Source organism: Clinocottus analis, unplaced genomic scaffold (assembly GCF_023055335.1).
Source record: "Clinocottus analis isolate CAN_PGR_092001 unplaced genomic scaffold, fCliAna1.0.p SCAF_4, whole genome shotgun sequence".
In the NCBI taxonomy this organism is placed as follows: Eukaryota; Metazoa; Chordata; class Actinopteri; order Perciformes; family Cottidae; genus Clinocottus; species Clinocottus analis.
Genome location: NW_027176153.1, coordinates 9,141,913 through 9,159,038, shown reverse-complemented (window position 1 = coordinate 9,159,038; position 17,126 = coordinate 9,141,913). Strand labels below are relative to the sequence as shown.

The 17,126-nt window shown below is 42.5% G+C and overlaps 1 protein-coding gene across 2 annotated transcripts in view; it reads right to left on the bottom strand.

Moving 5' to 3' along the window:
* chchd6a (coiled-coil-helix-coiled-coil-helix domain containing 6a) overlaps positions 1 to 17,126 on the bottom strand; it is a 68,394-nt gene that overhangs the window by 50,723 nt on the left and 545 nt on the right. For both annotated transcript variants that reach the window (XM_068598240.1, XM_068598241.1), the window contains exons 2-4: positions 15,195 to 15,300; positions 14,465 to 14,585; positions 12,173 to 12,320 (exon numbers count right to left, since the gene is read on the bottom strand). In XM_068598240.1, the coding sequence (XP_068454341.1) occupies positions 12,173 to 12,320; positions 14,465 to 14,585; positions 15,195 to 15,300 (375 nt within the window). The remainder of the gene's footprint in view (positions 1 to 12,172; positions 12,321 to 14,464; positions 14,586 to 15,194; positions 15,301 to 17,126) is intronic.

Below are 17,126 nucleotides of genomic sequence, written 5' to 3'. Positions count from 1 at the left end.
ACATAGTCCGGTCTCTTATTGTAAAATTCTGACGCAAACTTGTAAATACACTGCCTGACCAAAAAAAAAAACTTGCCACCAAAAAAAAAGGTCACACACACAATACTTTGTTGGGCCGCCTTTAGCTTTGATTACAGCATTCGCTGTGGCATTGTTTCCATAAGCTTCTGCAATGTCACAAGATTTATTTCCATCCAGTGTTGCATTAATTTCTCACCAAGATCTTGTATTGATGATGATACAGTCTGACCGCTGTGCAAAGCCTTCTCCAGCACATCCCAAAGATTCTCAATGGGGTCTGGACTCCATGTGTGAACATGATGTCTCATGCTCCCTGAACCACTCTTTCACAATTTCAGCCCGATGAATCCTGGCATTGTCATCTTTGAATATGCAATCAGGGAAGAAAACATCCATTGATGGAATAACCTGGTCATTGCTGAACGTAGACCTGACCAACTGCAGCAACCCCAGATCACAGCACTGCCCCCACAGGCTTGTACAGTAGGCAGTAGTAGTTAAATCCTTCTTTAAAGTAGTTAAAGAAGTCCTTTTCACCTGCTAAAAAGGTAGCGGCACTAGTTTCTGTAGTGTTAGAAGAAAAAAACAGTTTTCATGTTTTTGCTTCAAGAATGGTGAAGAAGCCTCACAAAACCAAAGGATTATCCATTTATCACCAAAAGAACCTGCGTACAAAATTAATTTGAATTTAATGGGACGGTGATTCACAAAGCAGTGTAAAAACCCCAGTTATATTAAGCCCTGTGCTATTAGACATGCATTCAAATAATAAAAAAGGCACTGTTGCCACCAAAAATGGTTGGTTGAGTGTAATATAATATTAGGATACAATACACAGGATATTCAATTCATTTTTTTTTTTTTAAACGGCTCTAAAATTGTCCTAAATGACTACAATAAAAAAACTAAAGCGAAAGACAAAACCTCATCTGTTTGGGAAGGCAGAAGATGCGAGAGACGAGGGGAGGCCCTAACATGTAACAAATGTAAACAAGGGCAGGAAAATATCTTCAGTTATTAAGAAGGTGCACAATGGAATATGACGACTGGTATGCCGTGAGCTGTACAGGAGATTAGCTCACAAACGTATTATCGCACAGTCTTCCGGCCCGGGGGCTCCTTCCACATACGAATCATTTGGGTACGCACTTAGAGGTGTGAAACATCTATTCAGAAGCTACAGACAGAGGGAATTTAAACGTTCTTTGCTACTTTTTTCTCAGAAGCTCCGATAGCAGTGCCATGAGGCTGATGATGAAATGGTGAAATTATGACAGAAGAAAGTCCACTATGATAAAGAAAACTGCTGTGATGCAGGTTAAGTTGTCTTAATGCAGCTGTAAAACACATGAACACGATTCACAGTGTGGTAAAATGTGTATTATGTAGAAATGAATAGTCAGACCTGCGCTTCGACCGCGAGAAAATAAATGGCCGTTGTCGGATGTTGAGGAGTCGAGACACGCAGGCCTGAATGATGTCAGAAGGGAGCTGAAGTTGTGCTGGAGTTGAATAGCACGAAAGTATTGTCAGGTTATTTGTGAAGGAAAAGACAAGAGCTCTTGAACTCGACCTCGATGCCAACTGGGCCCGAAACGGTCACAGATGGCGAGGAGCGAGAGCGGTCCCGCGGCAGAAAAGAATCATTTTCTAGCTTGAGACTTCAGTTCCAAATTGGATCTCCTGTTGAGATAGTCGTAGAAACAATAATTGGCCGGTAAAAAAAAAACTCCTCATATTTTTAGTGCTGGACCACATACTGTAGAGAGGGGCTTCTGGTGTCATTGACACTAGCTTCGACACATTTGAAACAATAAATAGCCGCCGGGGTCGAAGTCGAGCAGTGTGCTGACCCCACTCTAATCTTCATATCCAACAATGTGCAGCATGGCCTGCTGTCAGGGCCAGATCAATACACCTCGCATTGATTGTCTGAAGACGCGGAAAGACGTCGTCAAAGCTGTCCGATGAATGAAATGAAAGTCCAACTGGTCTGGTTTCACCATTATCTGCTCAGTGAAATCATTTTGTTGACCCGTTCTCTGGTCTTATAGTTCCTATTTAAATAGAAAATGCAAGACCGTATAATTAACATTAAATTATGTTTTAAATTTCTTTTTTTTTACAGTGCACAGTACTCTGCATGTTTTGAGGCGGAGGGGACAACAGATGGCGGCTGTCTGAGCTGTGGCGAGTGCGTCTGCCGGGTAGACATCGCATCGATACCAAGCTACGGAGAGGCCAAGACCAGTGATCCGGTACAGAAGGGGAGACGTGAAGAGAGCATCTGAGGGCGGCGCGGTCCAACGGATCATCAGCGCGACACATGGGCACAGAACGCCGGTGTTTGGGCTCATGAGTGCGTCTGGGAACGGACAAATATACACTCGCGCATCCCGCTCCTCCCCCCGTGGGCAATGCGTGTGCTGTGTTGCCATCTGATAGCAGCGGCAGTCTGTTCTCCCCCCCTCTACCCACCCTCTCTATTTACTCCGCTGCGTTTATTTAACACATAGCTCCCAGCGAGGCAATAAATTAGCACTCAATAATAATCTGACTGATAATTACAGCCAGGCAGCTACATACGCAGAGGAGGGAGAAGGACAATAAGGGCCACTGGCCCTCCTCCTCCTCCTCCTCCATCTATTACTTTTACTCTGACTGCTCCCACCCCCTCCCTCATGTGTTAATTTGTTGTTATACAGTATTTTCCACAAAATGTATAATACATGGTCTCATGTGGTTCAGTGGGGTCAATCGAATCAGCAATACTTTAAAGAGGGAGTCGATTTTGACGAGACAAACGCTGTATTTTAAACGCCAAGGATCCCACGTATTAAAACTGCCGATACTCTTTGGTTTGAAGCGCGCCGATGCATCTCATGTCGGTGCAATAACCTGGCAACGGGACTGCAGCTGGAAGAACTGTTTGAATTGTTCCCTTTTAGAATTGTGTGCAGTCAAATTCACTTGTCGTAGTATTGGTAGTAGTAGGAAAAGAACATGGGTCACATTTAAATAACTATTATATAGCATTTGCGCAGGCACAAATGAGGAAAAGCATGCACGGCAAGAAAACTAAAATACAGATGTAAACTTTGAAATTACCTCTGATGAATCCCAAAATCGGCTTTGAATTGCGTGCACCGTGATCCACATTGTATCCCGCCACCCCCCTATACTCCTCAAGCGTAAAAGGTCAACGCAAAGCACCTTGGGGGACGCTGCTGCGCAGAAACAAGCCTGCTGATTGGTGGTTCTAAAAATGTGTCCCACAGCATCAAGAGATAATCAAGATAATCAAATGTATTTTAGAATCAGTGTGGCGAAGAGGAAAATAACTGAAGTGATTTACGCACTGTAACAACAGACTGCAGTATTAAAATGTAAAAAGTTAAAACTAGCATTGCCGAAGTAACTATTTTAAGGGACTACTACTCCTAGCAGAAGCAAGTTCGGCGTGTTGATCTTGCCAATAAATCATGCTTTGGTGTTGAAAAAAAAGAGACTTTACAAAGAATGGATGTGACTGCTGTGATAAGCCGTTTCCAATTTGCTGAGTTCACACAGCACAGCGTTGTTGGGGTCTCAGTCGAAAAACACTTCCACGCGTTAGAGGATCGTGGGCAAAGGTTCCGACGGCGCACACAAATCAACATACTTTGGAAGGCTTCCGCGGCGTCGATTATATCGCAGCGGATCGGCCCTCACCTGCATGCAAGAGCATCTGACCGTGTGGGGAGGGAAGCTGGCTGCCGAGCTCACAGTCAGGCTAATAGCTTTACATGCAGAACCGTGTCAGTTCCTGCAGATTACAATTACCGATATAGCCGCGGGGCTTATCTGCACCTCACCCACTCCTTCACTCACCTCTTTCCCCACATTTCCTTCACTACCACCTTGTCTGCTCCTTCATTTTCCCAATGTTCTCCTTTTCCCCCCTCTTCACCCTTCATCCCGCTCCACACATACACAAAGACACACACTCACACACACACACACACACACTCTTACTTGCTCCCACCTTTAATGGTCTGACTTTTTATTTGACTCTTTATTCCTCCTTGTGTCTGATCCCCAAGTCTGTAAAAATATGTGGATTTGAACAGTACATGTATCCATACAAAAAGAAAATGAAAAATATATTTTCTTTGTTTTGGCGCAGTGAGACACTTTACGTTGCTTGGAGAATGTAAATTCATTGAAATTCAAGGCGAACCCTGAGCAAAGTAAAGGATCTCATTTAACCTGTTTTTCACTCATCTAAATGGCATAATAGCAGCGTGTTACCAAATGTCTGCCTAGATAAGCAGTCAGAGGAGTACACGATAAAACATCAAGCTATTCACCGGCTCATATGTACGCTATAATAAAGCGTGTCCCCATCTGCTTCCCTCCAGATGTTTCACTCACACCCGTAACCAGAGTCTGAGAGAGAGAGAGAGAGAGAGGGAGAGAGAGAGAGAGAGAGAGAATCTCCAGCTGATTACATGGGCTTAGGTAAAACAAGTGTGATGGGTTCGTCCAATCAGAGCCAACATCTGGGTCCGCCGCCTCAGAGTACCATCTGGGAACACAACGCTGGGAACTACAGGACGCGTTGTCTCTGCTGTCAGGTAGTGTGTGTGTGTGTGTGTGTTTGTGTGTTTGTGTGTGTATAAATATATATATGTTTTCCCCAAAAAAATCTATAATAGCACATGAAACGAGGAATAGTATTTCTACATTATTCATTATGCGTCAACATTCATTATTAGCTGTTCTCAGATGGAGAGCACTGGTTGTTCTGTGTCAAAAGTGTGTGTGTGTGTGTGTGTGTGTGTGTGTGTGTGTGTGTGTGTGTGTGTGTGTGTGTGTGTGTAGTCCAGGTTGCTGAAACCCAGTGGAGGAGATCGATAGACAGACAGTATCAACAAACCCAGGAAGTTAATTTAAAGGGTCAATACGTTGGCATTGGTTTCGGTTTATGTATTTTGTTAGTTTTTAGGCACATGAGCAAATCTGTTTTCAGGGCTATTCCAGCAATTTATTAGACGTGTTTATTTCACATTTCGTAACTGCTTTTTGTTTAAATGAAATAAAAATAAAAGGGTGAGGATAAGCTTGATTCTTCGTGACCCGGGAATCGATCTCAGCGCTCCGTGTTGAAAGACGTCCCGGTTCCTAAAATGCATCTCAAGGTGCGAGGAGACACAGGTGTTTCCTTTGCGGAAGTGTTTACGGCACAAGGCTCTGATCTAACCACATTTGCCATTGACATGCACACGATGCTTGTGTTTTTAAAGACCCTCCTCTAGCCTCTTCCTCGCCTCAGTCGCTCACATCTCCAATGGGCGGGGTTAAGACGAGGAGGCGAGGAAAGAAATCTAGGAAGCACGAAATCGAGAGAAATGAGAGGAGACCCCATCTGTAGTCAGCTAGCTGTCATAATAGTAGCAAAAGGGACACAAAGACCCACAGGGGATTCTAGTAGTGGGACACGAGGCCGGCTAAGATAACAATGCTAATTAATTAGAGAAGGCCGCCCAATTTCCTGTCTTCTGCTGTTGAATGTAGCTCGGCGTGGAACACCCTCACCCCACACATTTCAATCAGACTTGTTTTTGTGGCTCCCCACCAGTGACTGCTTGCTGCCATGGCGTGCCCGGACTCCAAAAGATTCTGACTTATTTGCGCCACTTAAAAAAACCGATGATGTCACATCATTCTAGGAACCTTTTAACAAAAAGCCTGCATTACAAACTGGGGTTCATGGATTTAATAAAAGGTGGGTGCTCACAAGACTTTAGGGTCTCATGGACAATGGAATGCACAAAGCATCAAGTTGGATTATGGGAAATGTAGGATGCAGTTCATTTCTGCTGTTTTCAGCACAATTTTCCACTCGAGATTTTCAAGTCTACTTTCTTCCGTTTTACGCTCACAACTCCAGTGATTGTGCACTTCCAAAAAAAAACGCACTCGACACTCCTGTGTGGACACACACAGAGCTCTGAAGTTTCGTTCAGGTGCGGCTCAGGTTACGCCCCCCCCCAGTCTTTCACCACATGTGGGTAATTGTGTTGGGACTGCAATCGTGACATTTTAAAGGGCTCAGCAACACCACAGACTGATAATGAAAAACTGCTCTTAGAAAAATTAGACAAGAGACATTTACAGTTCATCAAACACTTACTTACTTATGACTTTTTATGACTGTTATTAAGCCAGCAAAGATAAGCAAGCACCAAGCAAAAGACAAACCCATTTATTCCCCTCAACAATCCCCATAAAAGCAACACTCGACATGCGATAACTTCCTTGAAGACAAAAAGTTATGTGAGCATTACAGTAGAAATGTTCACTGTCACTGTGCCATTCCTGCAGGTATTTTAAAAAATAGAGAGATTAACGGTCACCATAGGAGGAGAAATCGGGTCGATTGGATTAACACAGAAAACCTGTGCAACAGCATTTGTGACCAGCCTTCCAACAGAAGAATGTCAAACTTGAGATTTGATGTAGTGCATAATGGGCACAGAGTCACAGAGAGAGAGAGAGAGAGAGAGAGAGAGAGAGAGAGAGAGAGAGAGAGAGAGAGAGAGAGAGAGAGAGAGAGAGAGAAAGGGAGAGAAAATCTGTGAGACTTGCAACAGGCTTCTGTTGCCATCTAGTGTCACTTATGGGAACTGGTGAATCCAGCATTTTCAGTAAAAATGGACATATGAAAGTAACTAATGATGTGAACTGAATTTGTTTCTTTCACCTTTTTTGTGGGTGAGACCTTCACAGTCTCAAAGTGCAGCACTTCTTCATCATAATCCTGCTGTGGTTTACTGAGACCAACCCAATGCCAGTACCTGGGTTGAGGATCACAGCCCATTAAATCGAGCATCTTTTTGCGGAGGTTCAACATTTAAAATACCGGCAAGAGACCAGATTCTCCCTCCTGCGGAGCTTTTCTATGCTCTCCCCATATCATTTTTAAAAAGGGGACAAATTGACCACCTTCTTTCAAAGTTATCATAGACAAAAACCATATTTTATAGGAGGTTGAAAAGCCACGGTTTTGCAAGCTGGACACAACACCTCACAGCAGAAAACTGGAAGCAGCGATGGTCGTTATTTTTACAACAATCTATCTATTTGTATCACACACAGCAAATGTATCTACATGTCTCGCACATTAATGTGAAAGCAGTCGCCTGTCGCGATGAAGAGAATCGTCGCCCGCATCGGCAGCGTCTCTCGTTGTTTAGCTGTCCGGTCCGCTATTTTACCGTTTATGGTTCCCTCTCGCCGCCCTTATCAAATCCATTCAGCTGCTCTCAGTGAAAAGGTTGGACTTTTTTTTAATGTAAAAACCCACTTCTTAACACCAAGCAGAAGACACGGTTAGCGACTAGCTGGTTAACACAGAGTTGCTTATCAAAACCTAGAAGCTGAAATCTCAGGACTTATCGTTGACCCCTTTCCCACAGAGGTCAATGTGTGTCTGGTGAGTGAAATGGTGATTAATTTACTGTTTTTTACGGACCAAGTAGTCATAAACTAGCCAGTCCCCTCGCTCCGTATGCTCGTGGCCGAGCGGACTGTATGAGTGTGTCGGTCTGTGACACTTTTTTTTGGCTGCGATCACAGCTGGCCTAATGAGCCAACACCACGGACCACCACTGGTGCACGTTCAAGTGTTTTATCAATCTGCAAAGAAAACGTTGAAAATGGCTGCTTTGACTAGCTTGTCGCATTATGTCGTCGTACGATGAGACTGGTTCACCCGTGCGTTTTCAAAGAGAATCAGTAATGCCTGGGTGGCATTTTTGTATCAAGTGAAGCTCCATCAGAGGAAGTTAAAGGGTAGCTAATAAAATAGGCCTCTTAATTGTCCTGCAAAGAGAGAAAGAGAGAGAGAGCAAGAGAGATTTACCACATGCTAATTTGGCTTATAACCTTTCGACGCTTTCAACAGGCACCGAAAAGGCCATTAACTCATTACAAAAAGAGAAAATCCCTTTTAGCCCGTTGGTTCGACATGCTTCCTTTCTTTCCATTCTCCTGCTCCCCTCTCTCATTCTGAAATTAATCTGCGGAAGATTTGCTATTAACAAAGACAATTCACAAAGCGCGGCACAGTGGGCGAGGAGGGCCTTGGCTGAAGAAAAAAAAAAAAGAGGGGAAAGAGAGAAGAAAGAGAGCGCTGGATCAGACACTTCACCGACACAAGGACAAAAGCAGTGAGGGAGAAAAAAGGTGGAGGAAAGAAGAACCGGGGACTGCAGATGCTGCACAACATTGTCTGGCTCAGCGCACGTGCACGTGCATGCGCACCACTTAGGAAAAAGGGCAAGAAGGTGCAATAGGTGACTCACACCTTCGTTCCAAACTCAAGGCCAAACGCTGCAACTTACATTTCAGTCCACTTCTCTTTTGGTCATCGCTCTCTCGTCTATATCGCCCCTAGCTCCTCCCCTAGATCGTAATTCTGCAGGTAATCCTTACCCACCTGTTGGGCCACTTTTCTTTTTCATCCTCATCCCTTCCTTCTCCCCCCCCATCTGTTGTCCTTTTAAGTCCTCTTAATTAAGTGTGCAACATGTTTAGTGTTCTCATATGTCTCTCCTTCTCGCCCCGAGAAGCATTGAAGAAACACGCGTCACTGCCTCCTTCTCATCTTGCCATTGCTGCTCGGCTCTTCTCCTCGCGATCCACCAGGAAAATGTCAGACTTCTTTCTTTTTTTTCTTCTCCACCCTTCGATTCGTTCCCTCCCTCCTTAAGCTGGATGCTATAGGAAACGCGTGTCATCTTCTCTTTCGTTTCCCCCATTCATTTGCGCGCTTCCTCTCCATTCCTCATCCCCGAACCCCTTCACTTTGTTTCCATCCTCACATCCTTCTCGCTCCCGATTACTGAGTAAATGCTTAATCAGCTGTCTCCCGTCACTTCTCATGTGTTCAGCCTTACTTCTTTTTTTTTTTCTCCAGGCGATATTGCATCACTGTTCATACACTGAAAAACACCCGTTTTAAATGCCTCGAACAAAAGCTTGAACAGTCACTGCTTTGACGCCTCTGCTTTACCTAGATTTGATTTTTGGGGCGCCAAGTGAGGACCCTGGACCTTGGAACTTGATGGACAGTCTGTGTTCTCTCTGCAGGACGGCGTCTGCACTCAGCCAACAATGTGATTTTTAAATGGGAAGAGACGCTTCATTTTGTAACTGGACCGAGTTTTGTTTGCAGGCAATTTCACATTGTCTAGTTCAACTTCCATCAAAATCACATTAATAATTGAATCTCCACTTTAAAGTTTGGAGCCAGGACCTTCATTATTTAGATCCAAGTTGAAAGATTAAGGAGTGTCTGTAGACGACGGCTCAGACCACACCCACTGCACCTGAAATGATCTGCCACTGTCCCTGCTACACTAGGTTTCTCAAGGACCACACACACGGACATATTTGGTCTGGCATGAGCATACGACCATGACAATTATAGGAATATCCATGAGAAGTATATCTGGCTAATGTTAGGTTTTATTGCCGCGCTAAGCCAATGATGGGCTGTAAATGTCGAGGGGCTGAACAGCTTAGTAGTAACATGGGAATAATGCATGACAGGAAATGTAGCAGACAACGTTTATCTGAAGCTTGACCCGTACACGTAGGAGGGTCTGATCCCTCAGCTCCTACTGGTTTGATGTTACGTTCACTTTGAAGTGCAACACTTAAGGGCCGGAGAAAGATGTCAATAACATCTTAAAGTTATTCAGAAATCCCCCTGCCCTGCTTACACGACTATTTATACAATACTATTATCAACATTAAGCTTTAAACATATTTTTTACCACGAAATGTTATTTTGGACACTTTGTACTTTCATAAAAAACTGACAGTTTCAACATTCTGACAATGAATAAAGGCTGGAATATGCAAAGCCACGTGTTTCTTCTTGAAGTTATGGTATCTCATACCACTCTAAAACTAAATTGAGTCTTTACATTGAAAAACAGATTGTAGTGTCTGTGTTATAACCGCGATCGGCGACAGAGGAGACAAATTCTTCTGCTTAATGTTTAAAAAACGACTCTAAACTCGACATTATTCTAGCTTTAACAACAAAAGGTTGAGAGCCCAACACATCGCAAAACACACGGACCTTCTCATGAACCCTCATCTGCACGGTACTTTGTTCAGCGACTACTAAACTAAACGACACTAAGGGGTAAACACAGACGGCCCATTAAGAGACGCAGGGAGGGGCTCCTAAAGGCTTCTCCTGCTCTCCCCTGAGCCCAAAGGGTGTTTGTGTTTTTAATTTGTTTTAAAAACAGGGTTGGCTTCGAGAGGTCCTCCACTTTTACAAGTGTGTCTCCGGAAACAGCCACAACCCCGGTTGTGTTACTGAGCTGTAAAATCATCAAATATAAAAAAAAGAGCTGTAAATGATGGTGGAAAATAAATAAAAAAGGACAAAAAATAAAAAATTGAAAAATGTGGTATTCATAGCACAAGAAACAGTAATTATAGAGAGCCCTGAGCATCAGGAAGTGTGGTCCTGCTCAACCGGTCATTTCTGTACGCGACATCCCGCCAGCGGCTTTCTATTAGCGTCGGGAGTGTGTTGGAGTGGAGATAAGGCGGGCGATACAGCATGCCTCAACGCAGCGGGAAAAGAGAGGAGAGGAGCGGGGTGGGGGGAGTCACGTGAAACAGGTGCCAGCCGGTGTGTAAAACAAGCTCCCCCCTCCCCCGCCTTCAGCTCCGAGTCCAGCACCGCTCCTATCTCCAGCTCCAAGGAAACTCTCAGGGTGCAATTTACCACTCGCACTGCGCTGATAATACTGTTTCCGGGGCAGGAAGGAGAGAGTAACGGGCCGGGATAGAAGAGCATTTACACAACGTCATCACCGAACTCACTGCGCAGAAAACCCAATGTGTTGAATGATTGCTGACTAAAACAAAAAAAGGTGCACTGTCATCGTGGTATATGTAACAGTGGGAAGGGGATTTTATTCATTGACAGTATATACATAGTTTTAGATTGCCCAACATTTTAATGTCAGGTCACTGATTGACAAACTGCACACAGCAGACTACTACTACTACTCAATGCAACCGTTACATGTGCATTATGGTGTCACACACACTTGTTTTTCTCTTTGCTTGGTGCTTATGTTTATAGACTTTTATGCAAGGTGTTTTATAAAACAAAAATGATAGAAACATGTTTCCTATCAAAACTTCTTTGACCTGAGAGTGAGCACATTGTCTGTGTCTCATTTCACTCAAAGTATTTGAAATGTGTCGATATGCGTGTATGTGTTGAACACGCTTTAGACCATCAATTAAAGGTTACTTAAATTTCCTCCCAGCAAAAGGTCTAAGTCTCGTGATGTCTGAATTGTATGCCAAAGCCCGCCCCTCTGTCTACCAACACTGTGCTTTTCCATATTTTTTTCAAAAGTATGAAGATATTATGCTTATATGGCATGCACACAACAGCTAGTGTAGAGCCACCAATGGCTATAGCCATAAATACAACTTCTTAGCTTAAGACCTACGTTTCAAGAAAACAGGACAAAAGTTTATGAAGAAAACTTAATAGAAAAGTAAATATTTTAGAACAAAAGAGCAAACAGAGCTTTGAGCCTTTTTCTCATTAATTCTATCAGAAATTGGTCCCCGTCTGCCTTAGCCTCAGATACCAGTGATACCACAAACATCCTTTTTAATGGACGTTGAATGGCTGGGGCTTTGATGTGGAATATCAATACAATTTAAATTACTAGTCCTGTTAAATGTGACCATCGCTACTAGTTACGTGACCGTGTTAATGTAAAGCAGGAACATTGGACAGTTACCGAGTTGGTTATCCTTTGAAAGCATTGCTAGCGCTTATGCTTTCACTGCAGCAGACCAAATGTTCATCACAAATAGACCATTCATTCATCAGTTTCATATCTTACAAATATAGTTTAGCCTAAGTCAACTCTGATTGTGGGACCAACAACATCATCCTTTGAAAGTAAAGGTCTATCTTTCAGATATTTTAAGTCACAAGGATAGTGTTAAAAAGGAATTTGTGTGTGTGTGTGTGTGTGTGTGTGTGTGTGTGTGTGTGTGTGTGTGTGTGTGTGTGTGTGTGTGTGTGTGTGTGTGTGTGTGTGTGTACCACTAGTTTGGCGTGATCAGCTTCCAGGCGTTTTTGGTGCCTTTCCTGGGTCATGGCTCTAGCCATCTCCTCCTTTGCCACCTCCCTCTCTCTTTTCACCACTTTGGCCCACATATCCTCCTTCAGTACTGCCTTCTGGCGTTCATACCTGAAACACACACACACACACATAATCATGCTTCCTTTCCTCGCACACCGGTGATAATGTGATTTGAGTCAAACTGACTTTAAACATATTTCCACAAGGGGGCAGCATATACCAGCTGTTATCAGAGCCAGAGCAGTCAAAGGCCCAATCCCAATGTAGTGCAAAGGTATTTTATCGGGCTAAACGCCGATGTGCCCTCATCTTTTTTTTTAACGTCTCCATGCTTCCATAGGTAACTGCGTGTTTTAATGTCACATTGCTATGAACTGTGGGTAATTCCCATAGTCGTCATCTATTGCTGACTTACGGAAAGAAAGGGTTCATAAAGGGCTCAAAATGTCTGCCAGCGAGCCCTCATGCACTGGACGATGTAACAGTTGGAAAGAACTAAACCCTCGAGGAGTTAGCAGGAGCGCGCCTCAAAGTCAGTGAGTCCATAAGGGTGGAGATTGGGATTGGGCCACACACACCGTTTGTCGCCGTTGTGCGATTTCAAATGCAGTTTTAAGATTGCTGAGAGTGATAAAGAAAACATTTCAAAGATGGCTGGAATCTGTTGGCATCCAGTTTGATCTTCAGCAGTGATACAAGATAACATTTATTCTGTAACTTCCTTTTTTTTCTTTGACAGTTTTCCACCCGGTTCACCAGGATTCTACATTTAATTCAAAAGGGCCTTTTGTGCGAGGGAAAAAAAGCTGCAGCATAGTTTTAACCACACTGCTTTATTCAAACCGTTTGTGAAGGAGGTAAACAAAACCCAGATGCAGTATGGGCTGTTTTTGGGGCAGTACCTTTCAAAGACTCATTCAAAATGTTGACATTCAAATTTGAAAAAAATCAACGTTTATAGCTGTGAAGCTGCTTCTTCTTTCTCTGTGTTGGGTTTTGTGGAATAGTAATAGTTTAGGGTGTAAACATTGGACTTGCTCATGTATAATGAAGAATTGTTTAATACGTACATTAAAATATATGAGGGTTATGATAATTCATAGAATATTATTATGAAAGATATGTAACTGTATGCATAAGAGGGTCACTGTATGTTTTGTGTTACTGTATAATAATTCAGGAGTGAATGGATTTTGAATAGTCTGCATGTGTTAGAATTGTGTTACTGTAGCTTTAAGAGTTAGGGCTTGCCGGCACTTGGCAGGAAGTGGAGGAGGACATTGGAAATGGGACTCCAGTGAGCGGAGTAATCTGTGTTTTTTGGAACTTTGTTTTTGTCGAAGACCGAAGATAAACCCACCCCTGAAACAGCGAAGAGCCATCTGCAAGTGAGGGCAATGTTTAGGGTGTAAAATTAGGAAAACTAACCAATGGTGGCCTTAAGCCAAGGGAATGTACTGTATTTAACCCGGTGCAATGCTTATCACGGCCTCTCTTCTTCACAGACCGTTGGGGCAACAGCTAACTGTTTACAGTCCGTGGTTCTGGCCGAGATTTAAAGCCTTGATCAAGTATTATAGCTGGCAAAATTCATCATTCTATATAGATATAGACATCATATATCTATATAGATATAGATATAGATAGATAGATATTCCTCACGACTGCCTGGGATTCTTGGACATTATTCTTCATCCATGTTTATTCATTCTGTCTAAACACAGGTTCTGCACAGTTGCAGATGAAGATCAAGCTACACTAATATTAATGGTATATTAGTATTTGAATGTACATTTTTATATTTTATATGTATTTACTTGTATGTATAAATGCTTATGTGAACAAAACAATTTCCCCTTTCGACGATTAATAAAGTATATTAACATATATATGTTTTGAAAAACATATTTTTCACTGCAGCTTCCTGGCTTGCCGCACACACCTGTATTAACAGAGCAATCTCGTAGCAATGTAACAGCCCCATGAATTACATTTATCTATCCATAATAAAAATATATATGTTATTTAGGCATGTGACATTTTTTTAAATATTGGATGAGCGCCATCCAAAAAGCGCAGCAGAAGATAGGAAAGTAAAAAAACGTGCATTCAGCAACACGGCCTCAGCTGTTTTGAAATGACTTTAAATCAGAAAAGAAGCAGTGTTAGTCATTCTACATGGAAGGAACCCAGAGCTACACATTCAACCACTCAGTCTCCATATTACAAACCAACATTTACTTTTGACCCACCTTTTTTGTTCTTCGTCGACATATGAAGCAGGTTTGCTAGTGAAGGATTGGGTACTGGGTTGAGCTTTTTGCTGCGGGATGGGCTGGGGTTGTGACTCTGAGCTGCGGCTGCAAGGAACACCTGGACAAAGACAGAGTGGACGTTAAACAAAAGGGAAAAATGTTGGATGACACTCAAGGACTGATGGATTATTAGGCTGATTTATTCGCAACGTGAAATTGGAAAGAGCGGCGTGGGATGACAGATCAATAGAGTCTGAAAAAAGGAAAATGATTCACAAAAGTACGAGAAGGGAAGGCTTCAGAGATGAGGGCCTATCCGACCATTCAACTATTACAATCTCAGGATTAGTCTGAAACTATTTTGTATTTCCAAAAAGGTTTTTCCCGATAAAAACTTGGGGAGTAACAAGTGAGGAAAAACATGAAATACTATGTCAACCAATGCCCCGAACATGAATTAAGCTCCAAAGATGATTAATCCTACAACTCCCACAATGAAACTGATTTTGACCCCCTCCCTCGACTAAGCTGTACACCTTATGAGTCATGACTAGTTAATAACTTTTATGTCTGTGGAGTTCTCCTTTCATATCTGAATGTAGAATTATTAGGCTTCATGTTTGAAAGCCTTTTTTTTAATTTTATTTTCAAGACACCCACTGTGTGTACATTTACATTAAAGGTTATGTTTAATCTAAAATCTTCTTGGGGGCGGGTAGGGAGGCACCTTGTGTTACACCTGTGTCCTTCTGAGGGCTTGAGGTTGGTGAGAATGTGCGTTCTGGAGCAATGTTGGCCACTCCTCTCATCCTCTGGAGAACATCTTCTGACAGCTAGTTGGGAGCAAATGTAAAGAATTAGATAAGTAAGAGACACAGAATCAACCCATGATTGAGAACTTAGGTTGCCCTGAAGTTCGTTTGTTCTTCTTCTTATTAGCTTTGTTTGCTTTAAAAGATGAGGCCTTTCTGCACGTTCATACACACTTAATAACAGCTTACTGGAGGAGAAACCGTAGCGTGCACATTGCATGGTTTCATATTCAAAAGAAAATCACAAAATCTTTTTAAATTTATAAACCTGCAAAATGTTCCAAAATACATTGAGTCACTGTCGCTATCCTTTATGTGTGTATGTGCATGTGCATGTGCGTGCGTCGCAGGAAAATGGCAAAACATAGTTAAACCACATTAAGCAGCAGCAGCTAATGACTCACTGTTCCTATGACTCACAAGATTTGAATGTGCCGGCAGGGCTGTTAAATACTGTAACCTGTTCATTATTTTCATTTTTTTCAGACATTTTTACAAACATTTTCATAATTATTGTGCCGCATGGAAGTAGAACTACTAAGTCGCTTGAATGGCATCCGTTTATCTTTAATCTTCCAAGTGTTTGGTAAACTTTACTTGTTTGCAATCTAATCATAAGGTGCCTTCCAATCCTGTGGGAAATTTTGGAAATTACATCCAACAAGTACACAGTTCAGAATTGTGTTGTGTGTGTTTGTGCCTATGGAGGGATTTGATAAGCATAACCGCTGGGTGTGGTCAGAAGAATATGACACATGTACGGGTAACCACTCTCAACTGTGGGCTGTGAAGGTCAGGGTGCCATCGAGAGCACTTCTGGTGTAAAGTTGCACTTTTGCCAGCCAAAAGACCTTAAAACTAAATCTGTGAGGGTGTTGGCAACAAAAAGTACAGGTTTTGAAAGTCGGTCAGGCAAACTTCTGAATTAACATTCTTCTCGCTAAACCATGGAGAGGAAGGAGGTAATGGAGGTGAGGTAGCAACAGTGAAAAGGGATCAAAGGCTGGGGGCTTATACGCTCTGCAAAGGTAGCCGCAGTCATTTTTGTTGTTCCTGACAATTCTTTTCTTTCACAACGTTACACACATTTGTATTGTCTCCTCCCCTGCTGCATGTGCACAGGTCATCAAGCAGTGACATTACGTTTTGTATTTTACTCAGACATTTTAAGGTTAGGAGCACACAACAAACTGGCTCAACAAATCTTTCAGCTAATGCAAATGCATCAATTCATTTTCATGTTTTTGCATGACCACACAAAGCTACCAGTCGAATTCCCTATTTCACTATTAACTACAGTAAAACACATTTAAACAGAGTAGTTAAATATTTGTTTTGGCTTCAAGTACAGTCGTATTACGTTTTACAGTATTACTTGGCACTATGCAAAATTCCGACATTTACGACAGCACTGGAAGGCAGCGGTAGCGAGAGGCAGAGCAGCAGACCAAACTCCATTCAAAATGTTCCATTTTAAAGCTCCCTTGGTTATGACACATATCTTTATTCCTACAACAACATAGTATTCTCTCCTTGGGTTAACAATGAGTCTACCGTGCGATTGAAACGTCCCATATAAATAATGAGAAGAGTTAACGATTGGTTCGCCTCTTAACTGATGGCTGATTGTTGACAGCAAACGTTGTTAGCGGCGCTGGACAGCGGCAACTAAACGGTCAAATAATGTCCGATTTCAAATTAATGTAGTACCTCTGATGGGGTAATTAATACGCCGAATTTACCGGAAGACATTGGGGTTTCTAAATGACGTTTGTTCATATTTCCAGTGAGCTCTTTTGCAGAGACAGCAAGACACACTTTTACCTGCTGCTTATTACAACTGCAGT